The sequence below is a fragment of the Urocampus carinirostris genome, chromosome 1, assembly GCF_059441175.1.
Source record: "Urocampus carinirostris isolate Australia breed hairy pipefish chromosome 1, RoL_Ucar_1.0, whole genome shotgun sequence".
Classification (NCBI taxonomy): Eukaryota; Metazoa; Chordata; class Actinopteri; order Syngnathiformes; family Syngnathidae; genus Urocampus; species Urocampus carinirostris.
In genome coordinates, this window is record NC_142349.1 from 4698430 (window position 1) to 4723541 (window position 25112).

Below are 25112 nucleotides of genomic sequence, written 5' to 3' on the forward strand. Positions count from 1 at the left end.
TATGCACTTCTTTTCATTGCACTATTTTTACGATTTCTTGGGAATTCAATTCATCACAATTAGACTTTTAGGTTATTCGAAAACTCTGATGTAAACTGATGTAAAGATAATGAATACAACAAAAACTTTTCATTTTCTTTTGGCAGCGCCGCTGCGTTTACACAACTGAATGGAATAATATTGAGAGACATTTCACCCAATGACTCTGATGAGACCATTTGTAGTTGGGACACGCCTCCAACTTTGACACATACTTTTTTTCTTTGTCTCTCCGAACTACACAACTTTACATCAACTGACAAAGTCTGCTCGACAAAAGCAACAAAATCAAAACATTCCTCTTGTAAATTGTCGGAATAACGTCCAAACGATGTAATACTGCTGTTCCATGCTAGATATTTCTGGGTTTGAAAACGCATTAGGATGTTGCATGCGCTTACTGCGCATTTAGGACTTCCATATGTACAAAAATGAAAATACTACATTGATTAAAATGTCACAAGCAAAATGACTTGTTGTAAGATATTTAAGTGGTTCAGAGTTTACTCAGCCTCTCAACCAATTTTGTATGCAAATGCTCTGCTAGCTGCAATGACAGACTAATTTACTCATTTTATTGATTATACAGGTCATCAACCAATTTGCGGTCTGCATTTTCTTCAGACGATTTAGGCTGAATATGATGTACAGAATCCAGAAATCACATTGGTTTTACATGTAGGCATGTATGGATTACTTTGGAAGGAGCCCTGAAGTTCCACTATTCAGTTGACAGTAATCAATATTTCCATCAGGTAATCAGTTTATATATTTGGACATTAAAAATAAAACGTACTTAGGGTGATTCGACAAAAATAAGCTAAAAATGCCACACGAACGCAATCGATTTTGTCGTTTTTTTATCGATTTAGCGCAAAAAAACTGACCTGATGGAAATAATGTTTAAATTTCCTAATTCAGAAGTGCAAAAAACATAAATCATTGAAAAATATAGACAGCAATTAAAAAGTCAAACATTGTTAGCCAGTCTTGTGTTATGTTACTTAAAAACAAGCTTAAAAATATAGCAAAATACCTGACTTTGTGGCCTAGGTTATTTCTCTTATTATATGAAAAAATATGTTTAAACATGTTTTAAGGTAATTGTGCTAGTTTAAGAAATGTATTTTTAAGCATTTCAACAGCAGAAAACAATTTGACATTTGAAAAATATAAGAATGTAAGAAAAAGGAAAAAAATGTAAAAATATTTAAAATATTACGCTGAAAATGAGAACCATAATCTTTCAAATGAGCAGAATTGTTAGCAGATAAACTGAAATTAGCAACTAGAAAAGCAAGTTCAAAATTTCGTAAAATAATAATTTGATCTTTAAAATGAGCACAATTTATTTCCAGGTGGGTAATATACATACCTGTTTTTTGCCATACAAAGTACGTTTATTATGAATTTTAAGACGTGTACAACGTACAAGAAGATGCGTACGGAAAAACGCATGTTTGTCAATTATGGGTACCATCCGGTATACACCGACTATCGCGAAACGGCAAATCAATCAAGTCAAACGAGTTCGCCACGGTAGCCTCTATCTCGGTATCGTTTTTTTCGTTGCAAACGAAGCGAGCGGTTTGATGGTACTGTGCGCATGTGTCTGCCGCCTGGGGATTTCCCATCATGCATCATTCCGAGGTAGTTGTGTAGTGAAAGGAAGTCCGTCTCGTTTTAGAGAACCGGCTTTTTCGGCTCAACTCATTAAAGAGAGCCGGCTCTCAAACGGCTCACTTGCTTTGACGCATTACATTACGAATTATTATGTTGTATGAAGAAGATAAGAAAAAAAAGGAAGTATAAAAGGAGAAAATGAAAAAAAAAACAGGTTTGTGGTTATCCCTTTAATCAGTATATTACCAACAATAATTTAATGCAGAAAATGAATTAATAATTTGAATAAGAAAATTCTACTTAATTATATTCGCATGTATGTTTTTCCTTCTACAGTGTATGTGTACTTCATTTTTTAACTTTTTTTATAATAAACCTCATTCATTTCGAGCAACTCAATATCTCACAACAAAATGTTAATTAACAATATATATGATATAACGAAACACATGTACAATATAACATGTTAAACTACATATAAAAAAATAAACACGTTTGAAAAAAATGGTGTAAGATTATTTTGTATTTTGTAAGGGAAATTACAACAGTTTGTAAGGGCATGGAGCCCTGGAGGTTGACAGGTATAAATATATCCGACCAACGTGCAGGCACGGAAATACAGATTGAATTTTATAGTACAGTGTTTATTCTAGTAATGCCCCTAATGGCAGAGTCGATTTAAGAAAATTAGTGTTCAAAGAGTGCTGTCCGTCCCCTAAACCCACCCCCCCAAAACACACACAAAAAACAGTGTGGTCTCTTGTCTTGTTTTCAAATTCCTTTAGGGATTCAATACACACATGATTTCGAGGTGATACCTTCCAACTCCCTGCAGCAAGGTTTTGCAGGGCACCAGCTGCTCCCTCCAGAGTGTCTGGGTTGGAGCATTCAGAAAGCAGGGTAAGGTATGGCTTCACAATACTGGGATGCCATAACATTTGGATTCCTTTGGGGGGCTCTGTCGCATCTGGAAATGGCCCCACGCCATCCCACTGCCAAAAACGAACATATTAAATCAGGTTACTATCGTGTTGAAATACAACAATTGCACTAATGTTTTGGTTTATGAAAGCAGTAAATAAAGGAACTGAAGTGCTTTAAATTGCCCATTGTGATGTAGTCCATCATCTGTTTTACCAAACTAGTGTTTTTTTTTTTTACAGAGAAAAGACGAAAGACTGAATCATAGCTCATAATAAACAAACAAATGAATCATCTTCTTCATTAACAAAAGGAAAAGGAAAATAAGGGTCTATCATTGACATAAAATAATACCAATAAAATATGTTATTAAAATGATTATACATTGTAGCCAAACAACTCCATCATTGCAATGAGTCACATAATTATTTGTCTAGAACGCACTTATTTTTAACCAAAAGAAGTTATACACGGAATTTAAGACTGATAAAACCAGATCAGTCCACAATTGCAACAGATATCGAACCTGGCATGCGGCAGTGGGAGCGGTGAAACCTTACCACCGGACCACCAAAAGGGATTTTTCCCATTCTCACTCTATTTTTAGTCGGTACTAGAGACACATGTTAATTTCGTCGTTCATTTCAGATGTTACATGTTATTTTTGTTGTCTTTTTTTTCAAGTCTTTATTACAGTTTACCCTGGATTACATTTATTTTTATTGTAACATGTGAAATGCACAACAAAATTAACATCCGTTTCTGGTACAGTGACCAAAATATAGGATGATAAAGTGGTTAGAATTAGACGCTCCCAGGCTTCCATCTTACCGCGAATTTTTAAACAAGAATAAGCCAAACATTGTTGGACCGATTTTTAATAGAAAATAGCGGTGCGCGTTATACCCAAGTTTTTCTTTTTCAGTTGATCATTTTGGGGAACAACAAAGTCAATATTAGTCCAAAAATTAGTCTTATGGGCAAGGTCCATTCACATCTCTGTATGTGATCTCATATTTTATTTAAGCTAATTTGCCACTATCCCTTTTCCAATTAGCCAGAGATAATCGGGTAGCTCTACTTGCTACACCATGGTATTCGGCTACAGCTGCACTGGAACGCTGACACATGTAATAGAACATTGTAGGACCTGATTTTTTTTTAAAATTATTAATATTTTTTAAATTTGATTGTGGGCTGTATTGAAAGATTGCCTGACAAGCATATGCTAACAAACCTGCCTCACTTGTCACATTTCAAAATCTTATTTTGTCGGCTGGAAATGAAAAAGGGAACAAATTAAGGGTAATTGGTGTTTCAAGCAGCAGTTGTGTTGGGCTTTCCATTCCCTATCTTCTCCTGATGTGAAAGATAGCTGCCACTCAGCCAGCGTGTGTCTCTAATTGTTTATTCTGAGCTGACAAGAATATGGAGCATCAAATATAACAGCTTAATTTTAGACCTAATGAGGAATGATTGTGCGCTTGGATGCCAAATGATTAGATTCAACTTCAATTCAACTAAAACGAACATTTGGAATAATAAGCACAGGTAGCCACATAAAGTGGGAATAGCTGAGCATTAAAAAACTAAGATGCTGTTTCTTGGATTGTTATCTTCACTTGCTTTTCCGCCTTTATTTGACTGACTAAACCAACAGTTGCCTCTTGCGGCCATGACTGGACCTAAATTTTGTATGTAGCCGCTTACTGTTTCAGTGAGATGTTAAACAGGCTTTGCTTTTATGAAGATTCCTTCTTTCAAGACAGTAATTAATGGTCTTTAAACAAAAACTTTTGTGATCATAAGATTGTCAAAGTCAAAAGTTGGCAATTACCGGTAGTTGACCGAACAAAAAAAAGCTGTTGAGCTCTGGTAACATTAAATAAAACTTTGAATCAGGCTGGATTTTGTTTTGTAGTTAAGTTTGAGAAAATGATCAAAGATTTTAAGAAAGGGATAAGCCTTTTGGTGAGCAGAAAAACATTGCGTCTGAGCAAGGTGGGAATTCAGAATGATCATTTTGAATCACACAATCAACACTCAAACATACCTGGTTTCTATTTTGATAGCCCTAAATTCGTAACGTGCATACAGTAAGTATCATGGAGATATAAAATTAAACATATATTAAATATTTGTAATTATTCAGTGTTTCAGTTCTTTCTCAATTAACTTCTCATTTTTTTATTATCAATTTTGAAAATTCTTAGATTTTTAAGTTCTATTAGGGATATCAGTACGTAACGTATAACTGCGTTGAGCAAGTGCAGATGCAACAAGGCAACAATTTTCTTGCTTCATGGCAGATGGCGATAGTGAGGCTAATTACTCTGATTTGGCACACACATCAGCCCCAAATATAGAATTAGTGATAGTATAGGCAAGATAACAGCAAGTCAAGTGATCCAGTAAGTTTTTTTTTCCTAATGGATGACTACCTATTTTATGAATGCTTTTATTTAAAAGGAGCAGTGCATATACTTCATATATAAGTTAAGGTAAAATTCTATGCTACAGTTCATTTATTACTTGCTTGATCTAAAAATTTTCATCTAATGGTGAACAAGGTATGGGTTCATTTATTTGTAAATCTGACTGTGCCTCACCAGACAGCAAACTCATCACACGTTTTTGACTAAAGATAATTTGTTTTACTCATTTTTCCTCCCCTTGTTTCAACCAGCAAGATTTTTGAAGATGTGGAATAAAGAATGACGTTTCTGACCTGATCATGGCCCTTCTTTTTCTTCTTCTTTTTTCCCCAGCATCCAGAACTTTCTGCATCCTTCCCACCAGTGTCACATAAGAGACCATCGAGCTCCTCAGACCCTCCTTGTTGGTTAAGGGAAGTCTCCGCAGCCAGACGGTATGACAAGTTTCTCAGGATGCAGACGCAATTTTCAACAGTCTGACCCAGAAGAGAAGGGAAAAGTCATCATTGAATTTATCTTTGTCACCAGTGAGTGAGTGAGTGATTAAGTGAGAAAAAGCGCGCTCATACTATATGTAGTCCATACTGTATTTTCAGCACTGTAAGGCACACTGTATTTTAAAGGGGCCCCACTAAAATAGTCTTTTGTAACGTTTTCTTTTAATTTTTTCATTCAAAGAGCACCAGACTATAAGGTCCATGGAATTAAAACTACAATAAGGGCTAAAGTAAGGGCCAACTTCTTTTTCTTTTTCTTCATTTAACGCGTGGTCTATCGCGTCAGACTGCCAAGAAATATGCGCAACAATTTCAAGCATTTACAAGCACTTCAGCCAAAATTCAAGGTTTTCCAGGGGGGTTTCAAGCATACAAACAAACTCTGAATCCACACATATTTATTTTGCTGTCTTTTTAGTACACAATTCGGACATTTTTAGTCATTTCTCTTCACTGTAGATTATGTATACTTTTTTTAAATGTGTTTGTGTGTTCGTACAGCTCTGCACTTTTTACATAATTGTGTGCAACGTATACTACCTTGCTGTCAATCTCACTGCTCCCCAGTGCAGTCTGGATCACGTACAGTAAAGCATCTGTCAGACCTTCACACTCCCTCATCCTCCGGCGGGCCTCCTCGCCTGCAGAACTCACATTGCTGAGACACACATGCATACACACACATGTTAATACATAAGCATGCTAACACTAATCACACTGCCCAAGCATTAATAGGGGTTGAGAACTTGCATGTCACACCGATAAAGCGAAAATTGATCAAGATAAACTGATACTGGACCACATTGATGTGTCATGATGAGAGTGTTATGTCACGGAATTTTAACAGAATTACAGAAGTTCAAAAGAATAATATATTCATGGTTCTTTGAAATCACAGTTACTTACAGCACACATCAATACAATAAAGAAATTGTAACCTAATAGTGCTCCCAGTTACAAAGTGACCCACAAGGCGACAGCAGCATGAAGCCATTGTGATTTCCTAGGATTTCTGATTTTCGAAGTGATCATTTGATAAAGTAAATGCTTGTAATAAAGTGTAAAGCATTGATGTCCACATCACAATCTAAAACAGGCATGCTGAACATACGGCCTGCAGCCCATTGGATAATTCAATCTGGCCCCGTCATAAATTTCTGACTATGTCAAAAAAGAAGCCAATCTCTCGGTCATTTCTGTCAAAAGTTGTAACTTTTAACATAAATGCAAACAAATGCTCCCTCTGGCAGTAAAGGATATACACTTGGCTTTAGTAGGCCCAGTCTAGTAGTCTAATCTAATTGTCTACGCACTGTTAAAATTTTTGTATGTATTTCTTTTTATTTATTTCAAACCAGTACAACAATTTTGGTAGAATGTATATATCTTTAATAGTTATCGCTTGGGTTTGTTCAGCATGGCGAGTTGGTTCAGGTGTAAAACTCAATTAACTCTACTGTTAAAATAAACCAGTTGATTTAATGCCAAACATGATTTTTTTGTTTCCTATTGTTTGTGAATAAATGTTTTATGCTTGGAGAGGATCCCATTTTATCCAATATTAAAATGCGTTGGGTAGGCCAAATGATAAAGCATAATACTGAAAAATGAGGTATCTTAAACATTTCAAGTTTACATATTCTCACTGTTTAGGGCTCCCCTAAAATAGAATGTCTGGATCCTGCCCCAGAGTCAAACTGAGTTTAAACGTCCTGATCTAAAATGTATATTTGTAAATGTTTTTAAATGTGCCAATAAACATATATTTTTTAAAACAGACATTTTCCTGAAATGCTGCGATTACGATTTCAAGTTTTTTTGACCACCACAACATCTTAATAAAACTAGATTGATATTATATAAAGTATTAAAAAAAGAACACAACCATTAAAACAAAGAATAAATAAATCAAGCCAAATGGCTCGGCCCATCCATTATTTCACATGTGGCCTTTACTCGGACACTTAGTTATGTACAACAGAATGAAATGGTGAAGAACAAGTGAAAACCAGGCATATTTTTTTATTTGTCTTTTCATTCGTGGACCCGGCTTGAAATCATGAATTCATTTAGTTAAGAGGATAGCTTTTTATATCACCGTTTGTCCAAAGTAAGATGCAGTAACCACGGGGTGGGCCAGGAAGAATTGTTAACGTGCTGATTGAAATCGAGTACCAGAATGGTGGGATGAAATGTAAATAGGTATAGACTGCAAACGTAGGGAGCATGAAAGATTGGAGGACAAAAGGGAGCAGGTGGCCAATGATACACCAAACCTCCCATGAAATATTCCATCTTTAATCAGAGTCTCCGCATTCCCTAATGAGGCATGAGGAAGATAGATGGGTTGGATTTTAGGCAGCTGATCCACAAGCTAAGACAAAAACGCTTCTGAAGATGACTACAACTTTAATTTAAGGGGAGGATGCAAAACTCTCAATGTTAAGAAACATAATGCCATTAACTAATTAGTCACTACTTAGTTAAATCAGTCATGAACCTTGAGAAGATTTCTATTCTCAAATATATTCCCTAGAATTGCACAATAATTACCAGGCCAATATTTATAAACAGTTATTAGTGAAGTGGCAAAAAATAAATCCGATAATTGGCTATCTGGAGCCACACGCAATATTCAATCAGCTGACAATACGTTTACAGTATTTTTTACTTAATATATTTTTAGTGTTTAATGTAGTACTAGTGAAACTTGTGTTTCCTTTCTACCTCTGTGAAATGTGGACATAGCATCGAAGAGCTTGGCCATTGCATTGTTTGGAACACGTGCTGCTGAATTTTGCAACAGTTGGAGGCTTGCAATACCTTTTGGGAATCCAGAGAGCAGGTAAAAAATTATTGAAATGAGAGGAATAAAAGCATGTATCAGCATCTTGGTGTTTGCCTGAGAGAGGAATGGGCAGACCCTGGCTATACTCTTCAAATGGTATGAGAAAAAAATATATCTTAGTTATATTTTGCAGATGTGGAACAAAACTAAGCTCATAACAAAATACTGTTATGATATTTGATATGGACAAACTAATTAAAATATGAATTTTTAAAAGAATATAACAGAAAATATATATGTAGTGAAGAAAATGTTTTGGGTTACCGGTCTTTGGAAGCATGGTATTTATTGGTATCAGTAGGAAAAATCAGTTATCATGCCTCCCTTTTAAGTACAGACATTACTATGAACACATGTTTTGAAACTATGTGTACAACGTGCAGAAGGAACATGTATCAGGCATCATCAGCTTGTGTTTTGAGGAAACAAACAGCAACATTTCAAAGCCAATTAATGAGTAATCTTAATGGCAGCAAATGCTGTCAATCTCCCAGCACAAAACCAAAACTACAGAGACCCCTCCGCGCTTCGGTTATTGCTGGTTTACTCCTTTGTGGATTTTTGATCAAATTGAATGTTTTTTTTATAAAAGTAATATTACTAATACATTATAGTCATAGACATCCACGTTTTGTGCATTGTGTTTTTAATAGACACCAGACAGCAAAGGAAAGATTAGGAAGGATGGTCTGTGTTGGGTCTGTGTAACTCTCAATTTAATTTTAGTTCTGTACAATGCAATCATCTGTTGTTATTTGTTGATTTACAGTTGTTATTTTGTTACAGTCGTATACTCTCAGTCAGTAATGACCTCATCCTTAGGTACTCCTAACCCTTTGGGGGCTTTTATGAAGGTGGAGTTGTAGGATCCTCTGGTGGCTAGTTTATTAGTGCAGTTTTGTCTATTGTAGGACTGTTTGACCACTTTTGTGATAAGACTATAAACAATAAATATAAACTATAAAAGAAACCCATGAGCATTTTTTTCATCAAAACTATTTTGATCACGCTTCAGTTGAACAATGCATTGCAAATTAAAAGCTAAAGTAACAAATATATTTTGATATTTATCATCGAATTAAAACACTCGGGTTTAAATACAGCAATCCTAAACTTGCAAAAACAATTTTATTTTTTTTGCTTTGTTTTAAAAAAAAAAAAAAATCACGAACAAAAAAACACCCAGAAGCACTATATATATATATATATATATATATATATATATATATATATATATATATATATATATATATATATATATATTAACATGGGCAAGTACTGAGGCCAATACATAAAAAAGAAATTGTGCTCTATAAAATCGGGTATTTGCAAATGTAAAGAGCGGCTCGATTTACTGACCGGAGGCAGCCGGTGGCATTTCGAAGGACCTGGGATGAGTGCAGGTGTAATTTGCGGTCTTCTTGCGTATGGGGCGAGGTGTCCCAACCCGAGTGGGGGATGATCACAGCATTGGTCAGAACAGCCAGGGCATCCTGGATGATAGGCATCTTCAGGGCATCACATGATGAGAGGTTCCATAAGACTCCTACAAAAGAGGGAGCCAGGTTACTGTGGTACCTTTTCTTACAAGCTTCATTAGTCCCAGGATTGTTCTCGTAGCTTGAATTGCTCGTGTAACGACCACATTTTCCTGATATGAAATAACAAAAAAATATTTGGTCCCCTCCCATCCTCCTAAAACAATACAAGTGAACCATGAATAGTTATAAAATACGTATTCCTGATCACTAAAACCACATTCAAATAGTAATTAAGCATACAATACAATAATAAGATCACTGCGATCGAAACCCTTTTGATGAAGACAGAAGACAGCTATGAATATCAATCAAGACCGGCAGCCCTCAAAGTACTCCAGGACTTGCAGCAAGCATTTTTTTACAAGGTATGTTTTATGTATTTTCGAGCGATTTTATGTTAAGTAGGTCAACTCACGTCAAAGACTTTCAATGTCGCTACCAAAAAGTTAGCTAGTGCTTAGGTTTGCTAGTAGTGGAGGGAGGGGGAGTAAATCTAATACATTCATGGATAACTTATGGCATATGGCTATCTACATTGAGGTTGTGAGATGTCACTCATTTTATGTGTGTAACTATTGGCTGTGGGTGAGGGAGATGAGAGGTGAGTGAAATGCATGCATTTACTTTATCACACGTGGGATAATATCGCACGAGTAAGTCTCCATTTACAATACTCTATTTAAAATATAGAGGTACAGACTGGACCATTTGGTTAGATCTGTGAACCTTTCAGGAGGGAGACAGTATGGGTTGGTAGCTACTTTGGCGAAATGACGAAACGACAAAATAAAGCTTTGTGAGTGGTGCTTAGATTTATTATATTTAAAACTGCAGGTCATTGTTAGAGGTGATAGGGGCTTATTTGGTCTTGTGCTTCTTTCAACTTTTTCTCACGGGCTGGATTCAATCCATTACCTGATCTGGCCCATGGGCCGTAGTTTGCCAACCGCTGCTTCAAAAAACCACTGAATCACAGGACAATCTTTTTCAATCAAAAAGGTTTGTTAGCCAATCTAATAGTTGTTTATGAAAACGGCTTGACATTCTTTCGGGTGTTCCTTAGCTTGCATACCTCAAGCTGAATATCTAAGATTTTTTTGGGGGGTGGCTTCTGAAGTAGTCTAAAAGCAGAGAAAAGAAATACCCGCAGCATACTCGAAAAGCTGAGCATCCTTCTGATGATCACGCTTCCCGAAAAAGTATTGTAAATCATCTCATCATGGGTTAAATCCTCTCACCGCCATGCAGCCTCTTTTGGACTGTGCAAGATGACATCATCCGCCTGAGGAGAAAGGCGGAGCGGGTTCTTATCTTTGATCAAACTGGTGTGGGCTCGTAAACCCTCTGCACACGCGCAAAAAATTAACACGCACAGATGAAAGGGGTTAATTGCCTCAGCTTTGCATCATGAGTGGCAGCAGGAGGTTACAAATGCGCTCTTGCATTGAGAGAGAGGAAATGAACATGTTGGTAGGCTTTCTTTGTCCCTGAAACTCTCATTAGGGCTGTCGTTCACTCAGCTATCTGTTTTTTCTCCTGCATCACTGCATTGCATCTCTTTAGCTGCCTATTTTGATATTTGAATTTTCTTTGCTCACTTTTCCGTATCTCGGACATCTGACAGAGCCATTTGTCATTTTGGTACGACAGTGGGAGTCCTGGTGGAGAAATATGTTCGAGCTATTGCCTAGCAAATAGCTCGTTGCTGAATGGCAGGGAGACAAAAACAATCAAATCATGATTTTTCCTTTTTCTTTTTTTAATTACCGAATTTCAGCCTCCATCAGTCTAACCATGGCAACTGGAGCAAAATAAAATGCATTATATAGGGACTTATTGATTTTGACCACTTCAAGACAAAGACTGTGGCATGGTTTTACTAATAAACTTGAAAAGATCTCATTTAAAATCCGCTTCAAGGTGTTTTGTGAAGGCTAGAGGCATTCAAGCATTATTTGACACCGTCTTTCATATATTTCGTCACTATTTCACCATTCTAACTTCAATTCTTTGATTTTTCTCATTCCAAAGGTTTCCGAAAAAATTACATTTTTCAATTATGCATCTGATGTCTTCTGTTAATACCTTCATCATTCGTTCTTGAGACTCATTTACTTCTGCAAGGATCACCCTTACACATTTCACATCAATTTTCCTAAAATGTCACGTGGAATTTCAGATGTATTCACATTGTGTATAAGTTGCTCTTCTAAGCATTCATTGATTCAAATGCAATGCATTAAAAATAACCCTGCTTTTTAAATTCACATTTCTCCCCCAAAGCTTCTCTACATTTTTCTTTAGAACAAAATGAGTTTATCATATTAAAATTCCTGCAAAATTCAAGATAAAACACAAAACCAAAATTAATATATATTTGCTTTACTCCTCTATGTTTTAACCTACAACTATTTCAAAATCTAAACATCTCAGGTAATGCAAAAATGTAGTTTAACACCTCCACCTTCCTAAAATATATTTCAAAAGAATATAAACATTTTTTTCATTTAAATTTTAACCGACCTATTTTACATGTGTTGACTGTTTGAAAGTATTCTTTAGTTGAGGATATTTAGTTCATTCCACATAATTAAGTGGTGATTAAACCTCTTGAGCCTGCCCACACAATCTTTCAAGAAATTCTTCTCTTCATTACTTGTTACAGAGAAAAAAACACTCTAAAATTGTGCAAAAAGAATTCATTAGAACCATATAAGAATTTGTTATGTTTTGAACAATCAGACAGTATGCTGTATAGCTGAAACCTGGGATGGGAGGGTTACTTAAAAAATCCAATACAGTTACAAGTTACCTGTTGAAACATGTAATCAGTGAAGTAATCCATCCATCCATTCCCTGTGCCCCTTATTCTCACTAGGAACGTGGGGGTGCTGGAGCCCATCCCAGCCATCTTCGGGCAGTGGGCAGGGGACACCTGGAACTGGTTGCCAGCCAGTCGCAGGGCACACAGAGACAGACAACTCACTCGTTCATTCACACTTAGGGACAATTTGGATTGGTCAATTAACCTGACATGGATGTTTTTGGAATGTGAAAAGAAACCAGAGTGCCTAGAGGTAACACACGCATGGAAAACATGCAAACTCCACACAGGGAGGCTGCGGTATCTGGAATTGAACCCTGGAAGTCCACACCATGGGGCTGCACGCTTACCCTTCTCATCTCATCTCATCTCATCTCATTTCATTAGCTGCACCGCTTATCCTCAGTAGGGTCGCGGGGGTGCTGGAGCCCATCCCAGCAATCATCGGGCAGTGGTATGGGGACACCCTGAACTGGTTGCCAGCCAATCGTAGTGCACGCTATCCCGCCCTAATGTAATCCTATCCATCCATCTATCCATTATCTGTACCGCTTCTCCTCAGTAGGGTCGCGGGGGTACTAGAGCCCATCCCAGCCATTTTCAGGCAGTGGGCAGGGGACACTCTGAACTGGTTGCCAGTCACAGGGCACACAGGGACAGACAATTCGCTCACTCATTCACATCTAGGGACAATTTGGACCGGCCAATTAACCTGACATGCATGTTTTTGGAATGTGGGAGGAAACTGGAGTGCCCGGAGAAAACCCACGCAAAGCATGGGGAGAACATGCAAACTCCACACACGAGGTTTGATCTCATGGCCCCAGAACTGTGCCGCACATGCGCTAACCACTGTGCCGCCGTGCTGCCCTAATGTAATCCTAATACTATGATATTCAAGTAATGTATCTGGATTGCTTTCGATTGCTCGAATACCAATAAATACATTATAAACAGTAAAGATACAATTACTAAATTTGTTTTAACATAAATGAACAAAGAAACCTTAAAAAGAAATGGATGAAACCAAGGTTAGATCAGATTTACTAGGCTGAGTAAATCATTCTTACAACATAACAATACAGTTATCAAATAGTGGATTAAGAACAACAACTGATTGCAAAATCCCAAAATCAATCAAATGTACTGAATTTCTCTAAACACATTACTAGCAGGCGACTTTGCTGCCTAGTGCCCAGTACGCACACATTACCAGCTTCACAAAACTGCAGGCATGCACCAATTTGACAAAATGAGTGCTACATTGAGGGAGAAAAGAGTGCTTTTACCTGCAACACATTCTGACAAACATGTATTGGTGGATAAGGTGCCCGTCAGTACAATCTCCACAAAAGATACGGTTCCAAACGCCGTGTGTAAACCTAATTTCTCTCGGTCTCTCTAGTGTCAATGATTAAAATTACAACACAATTTGTATTTTGGCGCTTTATCTAAACGAAATAGAGTTTTAAATATATTGTAATTCTGCATATAAACCTTATTTTAGCTAAAGTACCTGTAATTCGATTATGTCTTTTCTTTTAGTAAGTGTAACAGAATACAAAGACGGTACATTTTCTTTGTATCCTAATTACGTAATGCTGTTACATGTATGTCAACACTGGTTAAAGCTCATTGTTCAGAACTTTCATTTTGGATAGCGTAGTCTGGCTTTGTCTAATTTAAACTTCCTTTGCACCTTGCTATGTTGTTTTTAAACGCATATACAAGATGGCACTTTTCTTAGTGTGAATTTTAATATTCCGCATACCTCCATGGTCACTGATGAAGGCCATTAAAAGTGTTTGATAGGCTCTAGTGGTGTCCAGTCCTAGATCTTTTTGTCTTAACGATTATCACAATGCACGTTGCTGAACAGTTGACGAACAAAACAACGGCAAATTAAACGAACTTTTCTAAAACTATTCTTACAAAGATACAGCACATTACTTTCCAGCTTCTGGATAACAATCAAATAATATTTATGACAAAGCAACATGAGTTTATGAAAATAAGGTATATTAGAAAAGCTAACACAGTTTTTCCTTGAGGTAGAGCGTTTTACTGTGCATTCATCATCTGTTTGGTGCTGCTGACATTCTTTTATTTCAGTATGACATTTCTTTGATGCTGGTAGAATACCAAAGTAATTACTCACTCAGACTGGCTTGATGAAATTTTGATGAATTGATGGAGGTCCAAGAGTGAGAGCAGCCTCCTGTAATTTTGTGTAGCGACACAAAAGAGGCCACTACTCTCTCCATGAAAACAAAGATTGGATTTTTTTTAACTGATTACTTTTTTTTACGTCACAGGGGAAATTCTGTTAAATTGTAATGTGTAAAAAAACACAGTCTTTCTTGAGCATCATGGCAATCCTGTCGGAATCTCCAGTTTAATTTACCCACTGTGTGATTGGAAAAATGTCTTTTTTGCAATGTCGTTGTGATGGGTTTCCCATCAATTATCTGCACCGCTTATCCTCAGTTGGGTTGCGGGGGTGCTGGAGCGCATCCCAGCTGTCTTCCGGCAGTGGGCAGGGGACACCTTGAACAGGGTGCCAGCCAGTCGCAGGGCACACGGACAGGGTAGAAAGACAAGTCACTCACTCATTCACACCTAAGGACAATTTGAAGCAGTCAATTAACTTGACATGCATGTATCCAGAATGTAGGAGTAAACCGGAGTGCCCGGAGTAAATCCACGCAAGCACGGGGAGAACATGCAAACTCCACACAGGAAGGTTCGATCTCAAGACCTCAGAACTGTGCTGCGGACGCGCTAACCACTCTGCCGCCGTGCTGCCCAGGGGTTTCCCAATTGAGCCCAAAGGTAATTTCATATGCTGCTTTATTTGGCATCTAATCAGATGAGAAAAAGCCTTTCACTCGTTTTAAGATGCCTCAAGTACAAAAAAAAAAACAGTTTTGTGAACAGGGTTAGCGCAAGACAGATTGGAAAATAGAGGTCATTTTTTGCAGACGTTTTTTTCTTTGTCCACCATTAGCCATTGTTTTTCATGATGATTGTGTCCAGTATGTGTAAGTCGGGAAGCTTGCCTCCCTGCTGTGATCCTGATTACGAATGCCCCAAAGAGATGATACTTAAGAGAGGTGATGTCCAAACACTCTTTGGTATGATATGATGAAAACAAAACCTTTTGGGAAAGTAAGTCCAAATTTGGATCAATTGGTCATCTGATTAATTTTGAGATGTTTGTTCTTTGAAATGGGCTCTAAGCCACACATTAATCTTGAAATTCATTAACATTGATCCATTAACATTCATATGGAATTTAGAAGCAATATTTTGCTTTAGGCTTCACCTTTTAGTTTACCAACACACATTTCATTTTTAACATGGTCATGCCCTCAAGTATGACAACTTGTGTAGATATTGCCCGACCACATATTTTTAGGAATCTGGGTTTTTTATTTTTATTTTAGGATGCTCCCATTTGGCCTTTCTTCTGCTGGCACAATGTCTTTTACTCTGATATGGCCAAAGTCCAGAACAATCAGCATTTACGTAAATCCCAAACCTATTATTCTGTAGTTATTATTTATTAAACAATGGGGGTGACAAGAGCATCAGTAGGGGCATTTTCTTATATTTTCAAAAATATGAATTCAAAAGAACTGTATGAGTAAATGCGCTGATGACTTAGGAACAGTCTGTGTCTGTCACTTTCTGATAACTGATTTGTTTCAGAAACTTAATCATGACTGTATTGTTTTATGCTAAATAAATAGACTGTGCATCTGTAGTTAGGCAGAACAAAACTTTTTAGCAGTTACTGCGCATTTCTCTTTGCCTTGAAGTAAGGCCAGTACACTTCTTTCGGCAACTTTCCATTATACGTTTAGTTAAGGTACTGAACTTTGGCATAAAGGAGACATTTGAGTTTCCAGTAATGTGCACCAGTGCTGATTAATATTCATTCATTCTCCTGCCAATCAATCTGTCTGTGATGTTTTTGGGATGTGGAAGGAATTTGTCATGCTTGGACAAAACACACACAAACAAGGGAAAAATATGCAAACTCTACGTAGGGAGGTCGTAGCTGGTATTGAACCTGGAATTTCTGTACTGTGTGGCGAATGTGCTAACCAGTCATCCACTGAAAGAACTATGACGGCTTAAAATTAAACTGAAACATTTTTTGGATAGATGCAGGCTCACATTACCTTTCATCATTATTGTTATTCAAATTTAATGTGGGCTTAAATGTTTTTCATTACATTAATGCACATAAATATGCAAAAATAGTAACAATAACAAAAACATACGAAAGATGTTTTACTTTTTACAGTTTATTTGCATTTTAGATCAAGTTGCATTTGGTGATCAGTTATTCTTAATTTAATTAGGTGATTGCGTCACAAAAGAACAATCCCAAAATCATTTTCGACACTGTAGCATCGCTTACAAGGCAACAGATTATCCCAGATAGTTCCACCCATTCAGCCCATGACTTAATGGTCTTCTTTAATAAGAAGATTCAATGCATACAGGAAGAAATTGCTAAAGACAGTATTAATACAACACATACTAATGGGCTGAAATCTATAGATGCACGGCATGGTGGCTGTCCAGGGAATTTATCCCGTTTTAGTGAACTGTCACCCGATAATCTTAAACAGGTGGTGAATACGGCCAAACCGACGACTTGCCTGTTCGACCCGCTTCCAGGTTCACTTATTAAAGGTCTTTTTGGGGTCCTTGGACCTTCAGTTTTAAATATTATAAACATCACTCTACTCAGGTGTAGTTCCAGTGGCTTTTAAGTCCGCTGTTATTAAACCTACACTGAAACGACCCCACCTTGATCCATAAAGCTTATGTAATTATAGACCTGTGTCAAACCTACCGTTTCTTTCTAAAGTACTTGAAAAAGTAGTGGCACAGCAGCTGAATAATTTCATATCCGAGAACAATCTTTTTGAATCAATGCAATCAGGATTCAGGGCTAACCACTCTACCGAGACAGCTCTGATTAAGGTAACCAATGATCTCCTACTGGCAATGGACTCTGGCGCTTCATCACTTTTACTGCTGCTGGACCTTAGTGCTGCTTTTGACACAGTGGACCATAATATCCTACTAGAACGGCTGGAAAAATTGATTGGTCTCTCAGGAACCGTCCTCTCATGGTTCAGATCCTACCTCTCAGATAGGACGCACTGTGTTGAATATGGCGAAATGACATCTGAGCGTGTTAGTGTTACCTGTGTTGTTCCACAGGGTTCAGTGCTTGGCCCCCTTCTTTTCAGCATCTACATGCTTCCATTAGGTGATATTATTCGCAAGTATAATATCAAATTCCACTGCTACGCAGATGACACTCAACTATATCTTCCGTTGGAGGAATCTGCCACACTAAATTGTGGAAATTGGGAGGCCTGCCTCACTGAGATAAAAGAGTGGATGTCACTCAATTTCATGCGTCTTAACTCTGAAAAAAACTAAATGTTAGTTATTGGTCCATCTAAATGCCGTGACTTATTCTAAAAAACTGCTGTGAACATTGGCAAATGTCACATCACACAGAGTGACTCAGTTAAAAATGTAGGTGTCATATTTGACCCCGATTTGTCCTTTCAAACACATGTGAAGAAAATTACTAGAACCGCTTTCTTCCATCTTCGCAACATTGCTAAAATTCGTCCTATACTGTCTCAGTTGGATGCGGAGATTATAATTCACGCGTTTGTTACCTCCCGTCTCGATTACGGTAATGCACTACTCTCCGGTCTCCCGAAGTCCAGAATCAAGAGTCATCAGCTGGTACAAAATGCTGCAGCGAGGCTTTTAACTAGGACAAAGAAGTCCGATCACATCACGCCGATTTTTGCTAACCTGCATTGGCTCCCTGTTAGCCTAAGATGTGATTTCAAGGTTGTCTTTGTATTATACAAAATCATACATGGACTTGCTCCCTCATATCTTTCAGATCTGATTTCCCCCTATGTTCCGGTCCAAAGCCTTCGTTCTGAGAGCGCCGGTCTTCTGGTGATCCCAAGAGCCAAGAAGTATTCCGCTGGTTCAAGAGCGTTCTCCATCCGGGCACCGGTGCTGTGGAATGCTCTTCCCCCTGAGATCCGTTCTGCAACCTCAGTGGAAATGTTTAAATCTAAGCTTAAAACACACTTCTACTCTATAGCATATGAATAACCTATACTTTTCTTGGACAATATCTCTGTATTATTTGTGATTGCAACATCCTTTGCTGTCTGGTAATCCTGAAAGGGGGATGCCACATGTGCGGTCCCTTCTCAAGGTTTCTTCATTTTCCTCATGTTGAGGTTTTTGAGTTTTTCCTTGCCCTCATGTTGGTTCCAGATCAGGGGATGGTGTAATAATAGTCTGAAAAATAGTCTGTGTATTAACCTGTGAAGCCCTTTGAGACCCTTTGTGATTAAGGGCTATACAAATAAAAATGACTTGACTTGACTTAATTTTGTTTGATAATAAATACTTATTGCTACGTCACTATAACATCAGTAATTGTGTTAACTGCTGCTAACAGAAACGGTCATTGCAGGGCCAGACATTCACACTTCAATTTCACGCCTGCTACGGGCAACACGTTTCTGTTGTGTGAAAAAAATAAAAACTCAGTTTCAACAACTACATCAGACAACTGATGTAAAATAATAGCAATTCCCTTTTTAGAATGTGATTTATTTTATTTCATTTACATAATGAACCCAAATCATTCCTATGTGGATCAATCAAATGTTTGAGATGATTCGTGGTGTCACTAAATGTTTATTGCTTATGTAATTTTGCACTAATAAAGACTACAAATATGGTGGATAATTTTATCTGTTGGAGTTTTGTTTGAGTGGAATCCTCAGTGGGTTTAAAAACTCAACAGACACCAGTCATGTCAAACATATGGCATGCGGGCCGGAAGATGATTTAATCGGGCCCGAAATACATTTATGAGTATGTCAAAAAAGAAACAAGTCTCAAGGTATTTTTTATTAGAACTCATGATTTTTTAAATAAATGCAAACCAAATGCTGCCTCTGGCTGCTCGAGGGCAGTACAATATACTGGACTGTCTCAGAAAATTAGAATATTGTGATAAAGTTCTTTATTTTCTGTAATGCAATTAAAAAAACAAAAATGTCATACATTCTGGATCAACTGAACTATTTCAAGCCTTTTATTATTTTAATATTGCTGAATTTGGCTTACAGCTTAAGAAAACTCTAAGTAGGCTATTCAACTAATTACCTGAATCATCTAATTAACTCGAAACACCTTGCGAGGGTTTCCTGAGCCTTAAAAACACTCAGCTTGGTTCAGTAAACTAAATCACTGCTGATCTGACTGCTGTCCAGAGGACCATCGTTGATACCCTCCATCAGGAGGGTAAGACACAAAAAGAAATTTCTCAAAGAGCAGGCTGTTCACAGAGTGCAGTTTCAAAGCATATCCACAAAAAGTCTGTTGGAAGGGAAAAATATGGCCGGAAACGCTGCACAACCAAGAGAGATGACCGCAACCTTAACAAAATTGTGAAGAAGAGCCGCTTCCAGAATTTGAGGGAGCTTCAAAGACAGTGGGCTGAAGCTGGAGTCTGGGTATCAAAAGCCACAGTTCACAGACGTGTCCGGGAAATGGGCTACAATAGCCGTATTCCCATGGTCAAGCCACTTCTGAACTCAAGACAACGGAAGAAGCGTCTGACTTGGGCTATGGAGAAGAAGCACTGGACAGTTGCAGAGTGGTCCAAAGTCCTCTTTTCAGACGAAAGCAAGTTTTGCATTTCATTTGGAAGTCAAGGCGCCAGAGTCTGGAGAAAGGCTGGAGAAGAGCAAAATCCAAGTTGCTTGAAATCCAGTGTGAAGTTCCCACAGTCAGCAATGGTTTGGGGAGCCATGTCAGCTGCTGGTGTTGGTCCACTGTGTTTCATCAAGTCCAGAGTAAATGCAACTGTGTACCAAGAGATTTTAGAGCACTACATGCTTCCATCTGCTGAAAAGCTCTATGGAGATGAGTATTTCATTTTCCAGCATGATCTGGCACCTGCCCACAGTGCCAAAACCACCAGTAACTGGTGCACTGACCATGGCATCACTGTCCTTGATTGGCCTGCTAATTCCCCTGACCTGAACCCCATCGAGAATTTGTGGGGTATAGTTAAGAAGAAGATGAAAGACACCAGACCTACAAATGCAAATGAGCTGAAGGCCGCTATCGAAGCATCCTGGGCATCAATAACACCTCAGCAATGCCACAGGCTGATTGCCTCCATGCCACGCCGGATTGATGCAGTAATCCGTGCAAAAGGATTCCCAACCAAGTACTGAGTGCATCAATGGACATTTTCAAATGTTTGATTTAGTTTTGCTGTTATAAAATTATTTTTTTTACTTGGTCTGAGGAAGTATTCTAATATTTTGAGATAGGATTTTTGAGTTTTTTTCAGCTGTAAGCCAAAATCAGCAATATTCAAATAATAAAAGGCTTGAAATAGTTCAGTTGATGTGTAATGAATCCAGAATGTATGACATTTTTGTTTTTTTAATTGCATTACAGAAAATAAAGAACTTTATCACAATATTCTAGAAGGTCAAGCCAAGTAATTTGATCTGATTTAGTCTAATCTTAATTCTCATGCACTCCTAAACTTTTTTATGTTGTATTTACTTTTTATTCCTTTAAAACAAAATCAAACATTAGGACGAAAAACTGTATATATATTTTATAACTCCCACTTGAGTCCGTTTTGCATGGTGAGTCGGTTGAGTTTTAAAACTGCATTCACTCAACTGTTAACATAAGCTAGTTTGTGCATTCAATGCTAAACATGAAAACCATTCCCCCCATGGTTTGTGATTAAATGTGTTATGCCTAGAAAAGAAAAATAGGTTGATGTTGTTTTATTAATCTGGCCCACCTGAGAACAGAAGGACTGGATCCAGCCAAACAAAGGTGGACATCACTGACCTACACACTTATGTTTGATGTAAAACATCCTTTCTGAGGCACACACTTAAAGTGATAAGGTGTGCAAGATAAGTAAACCTTAACACAAGCAAATTCTACTGAGTTGTGTGTGTTACCTGTGAGGAGCTCTCGTATCTCTACGTCGGTCGTCTTCCTGAGAAGTCTGACCAGAGCTGGAATTCCTCCACAGTTTTTGAGCGCAATCTTGTTGTCATCATTAGCCTTGCCATAGACCAGGTTTCGAAGAGCTCCACAAGCGCTGCGATGCACGTCAGTCATACGATGGTCCAGCAAGTCCACCAGAAGCTGGATGCCTCCCTGTCGCCGGATCTGTGTTCAAGGAACGTGAAAGAAAGTTTTATCTATGACTAATTGCTCAATTCAATCTGTTTTGGGATAAAAATTACTCGTAGTAAGTGTGGAAAAAATGCACAAACACAATGTGGTTAGTTAGGTCTTATGGTTGCATCCTTCCTTGTTATATGACAAGTAACTACAATATTAAGGAGCATGTTTTTCCTCAGATTGAGTGCTAATAAAAAAAAAATAAAAGCACTTATATATTTCAAAGAGGGTGATTAGTTACACCGAATTTTGAACAGTTGAAAGAACCAAAAACATTGCAAATCAATGTGTGTCCCCGGGACGCAACTTTTTTGACACAAAAGATTTACCGCACTCCAAACTTTTCGTCAGGCAGATCCGCCACTGTTGTTTTGGTCTCGCGGTTCGAGTTTTTGTCTGCACGCCGATCTCGGCAAACGAGATCTCGCTGCTCCGAGATTACGTCATTGTTGTGGTGGTTGTTGTCGAGGGAAGGTGAAGGTTAAGTATGCCTCCGAAAATTTTTTGTATTTGGTTAAAAATCAACACAAAATTGGTAATTTCTTCAGTCTCAGTAATAAGTCAAAACGTAATGCAGAAAGTGATAACAACGGCAATAATTCCGGCGCGAAAAAACGGTGGATAAATTATTCGGAAGATCGCGGAGGCAAGGGAAACACGTGTGTTGAAGCGAACGATTCGATGAAAGAAAATAAACAAAAGAATACTCCTAGCAAGAAAATAACTTTTCTGCCAAAATGGACTAAAATATATTCCTGGTTACACTTTGAGGAGGATGATAATGGTTTGGACCTTGAGAAAGCATTACACGAAGAATATATGAATTTAAAAATCTGAAGTGATAACTGCTTTGTATTACCAATTAACTGTGATGATTAAAACTGCATGAGTATATAGACTAATATTTCAGCAATATTATTTTGTATAATGTACAATATTGTTGTGAACTGAAAAATCTGAAGTGATAACTGCTTTGTATTACCAATTAACTGTGATAATTAAAACTGCATGAATATATAGACTAATATTTCAGCAATATTATTTTGTAAAATGTACAATATTGTTGTGAACTGAAAAATCTGAAGTGATAACTGCTTTGTGTTACCAATTAACTGTGATGATTAAAACTGAATGAGAATATAGATATATATAATTATTTCAGCAATCTAATTTTGTATAATGTACAATATTGTTGTGAACTGAAAAATCTTGAAGTGATGACTGATTTGTATTACCAATAAACTGTGATGATTAAAACTGAATGAAAATATAGATTTATATTATCTATTTGTCACAGATTTACAATTTCAACCTTGATAACACTAAATTTTGGGGACCCATAGATCTCTGTTGGGACCCATAGATTTTTGAGCATGCGAGTCCCCGGGACCTATCACTTTTCAGAGGTACACTGAGTGTATGAAAGTGTGTGCAGCGAGGAGCGGCAGGTTATTTCTGATTTAATGTATAGAAGTTTCCTTTGGCAACATTGCATTTTTTTATAGCTGTCAAGTCTAAGTTCAGAATCAAGTAAAAGTCCCAGGTATTTGATTTCTGAGACCTGTACTTTTGTCAATTTATTTGTAAATTTATTTTTGGGTTATCGACTTGTTTTTAGAGACAAAGCAAATAGACATGGTTTGTTTAACATTTAGAGACAGGCCTGCGTTTTGAAACCACTCTCACAGTTCGTAAGTGTTCAAACACTGCACACAGTCTTCCCTCTCACATAAATCACTGCGTCATCAGCGTACATCAGAAAACCTGCATTTGGACCTAAATCTGGCAGATCATTTAAACAATGTGAAGAGCTTTGCTTTCTCAGGACCAGGACAACTTGCTATGTTGGAGGGAATAATGAATTCTGGTGTTTACCAGAAGATCTTGAAGGAAAATATCCGGCCATCAGTTCATGCCCTCAAACTCAAGCGCTCTTGGATCATGCAGCAGGACAACAATCCAAAACACACCAGCAAGTCTCTCTCTGAATGGCTGTGAAACCAAAATGAAGGTTCTGGAGTGGCTAAGTCGATTTCGTACTTTTTCACGGCATCTCACTACTCAGATGGAGTCCAAGCACATGATTGCCTTGAATTACACTACCATGGTACGGTTTTGGTCACCAAGTCACCAAAAAGTGGTACACACACCTTAATATTATATGGGTATTGCAGAAGGTACTTATTCATATGATTGAGGGTGTATTCATTATGTGAAAAAAATTTTACATTTGGACATAATACAAGTGCTTAAATACTAAAGGGCACATATGCCTTGGCTGAGAAAATAATATCACTTTTCTTATTAGATACACAGTATTATCTTAGCCATACACACTAGTAGCTATTTCAAATAAAAAATAACTATGCTGAGGCATAGAGGGGTAACAGCCTTGAGTTAACGTAATACTTGATTAATGACGTCAGTGGTGGTCTCTCACAGCACTGCAACTGGAGCATATTTATGGCAGCAATGACTTGCTTAGGAGTACAAAACATTAAAATATGCACATTATACTTTATGTACATCTAGAGTTTGTCTACGGACCGTCCATATTACTCAGCAAGTGCAGCTGTCAATATTAATTAATCAAATTTGCGTTCAAGCATAACACATGCACAAGAGTTAGACTAAAACATTTTCGAAACAAAACATAACTTACTTTATTGACTAAAGCTCAGAAGCCCTTACAATCACAACAGTATGCACAGAATGATGTACACATTCTGAGCCATGTGACTAATCTTGGCTAAGATATCTGATGCCTCGCCCATGTTACGATAGAGAGGAGACACAACCAAGTTGTGCTACTACTTTGTCGAAAATCACAACATAATATAATTGGGAACACAACTGGTATATCTACAAATTTGTGTCACCTAATTTAATTATTTAGCGTGGCTCCAAGTGAGTAATTTGCTGACTAATTATATTTTATTACTATTTGGGCGACACCTGTAATGTCTGTTTGTCTGTTAGCGGTCTGATTACTATTGGCCCAATAATTATCGTGGGATACTACTAATGTGTCAACTTTGGAAAAAAAACAGGGGCTCCTTGGTCCTTATTTACCAA

The 25112-nt window shown here is 37.5% G+C and overlaps 1 protein-coding gene across 13 annotated transcripts in view; it reads right to left on the minus strand.

Annotated features, from left to right (window-relative positions):
* ctnnd2b (catenin (cadherin-associated protein), delta 2b) overlaps positions 1-25112 on the minus strand; it is a 207011-nt gene that overhangs the window by 16481 nt on the left and 165418 nt on the right. For 9 of the 13 annotated variants that reach the window (XM_088346053.1, XM_088346414.1, XM_088346558.1 and 6 more), the window contains 5 exons: positions 21809-22022; positions 9723-9909; positions 6056-6173; positions 5312-5494; positions 2463-2654 (listed from right to left, as the gene is read on the minus strand). In XM_088346053.1, the coding sequence (XP_088202179.1) occupies positions 2463-2654; positions 5312-5494; positions 6056-6173; positions 9723-9909; positions 21809-22022 (894 nt within the window). The remainder of the gene's footprint in view (positions 1-2462; positions 2655-5311; positions 5495-6055; positions 6174-9722; positions 9910-21808; positions 22023-25112) is intronic. The other 4 variants (XM_088346109.1, XM_088346488.1, XM_088346181.1 and 1 more) reach the window with 1 other exon arrangement.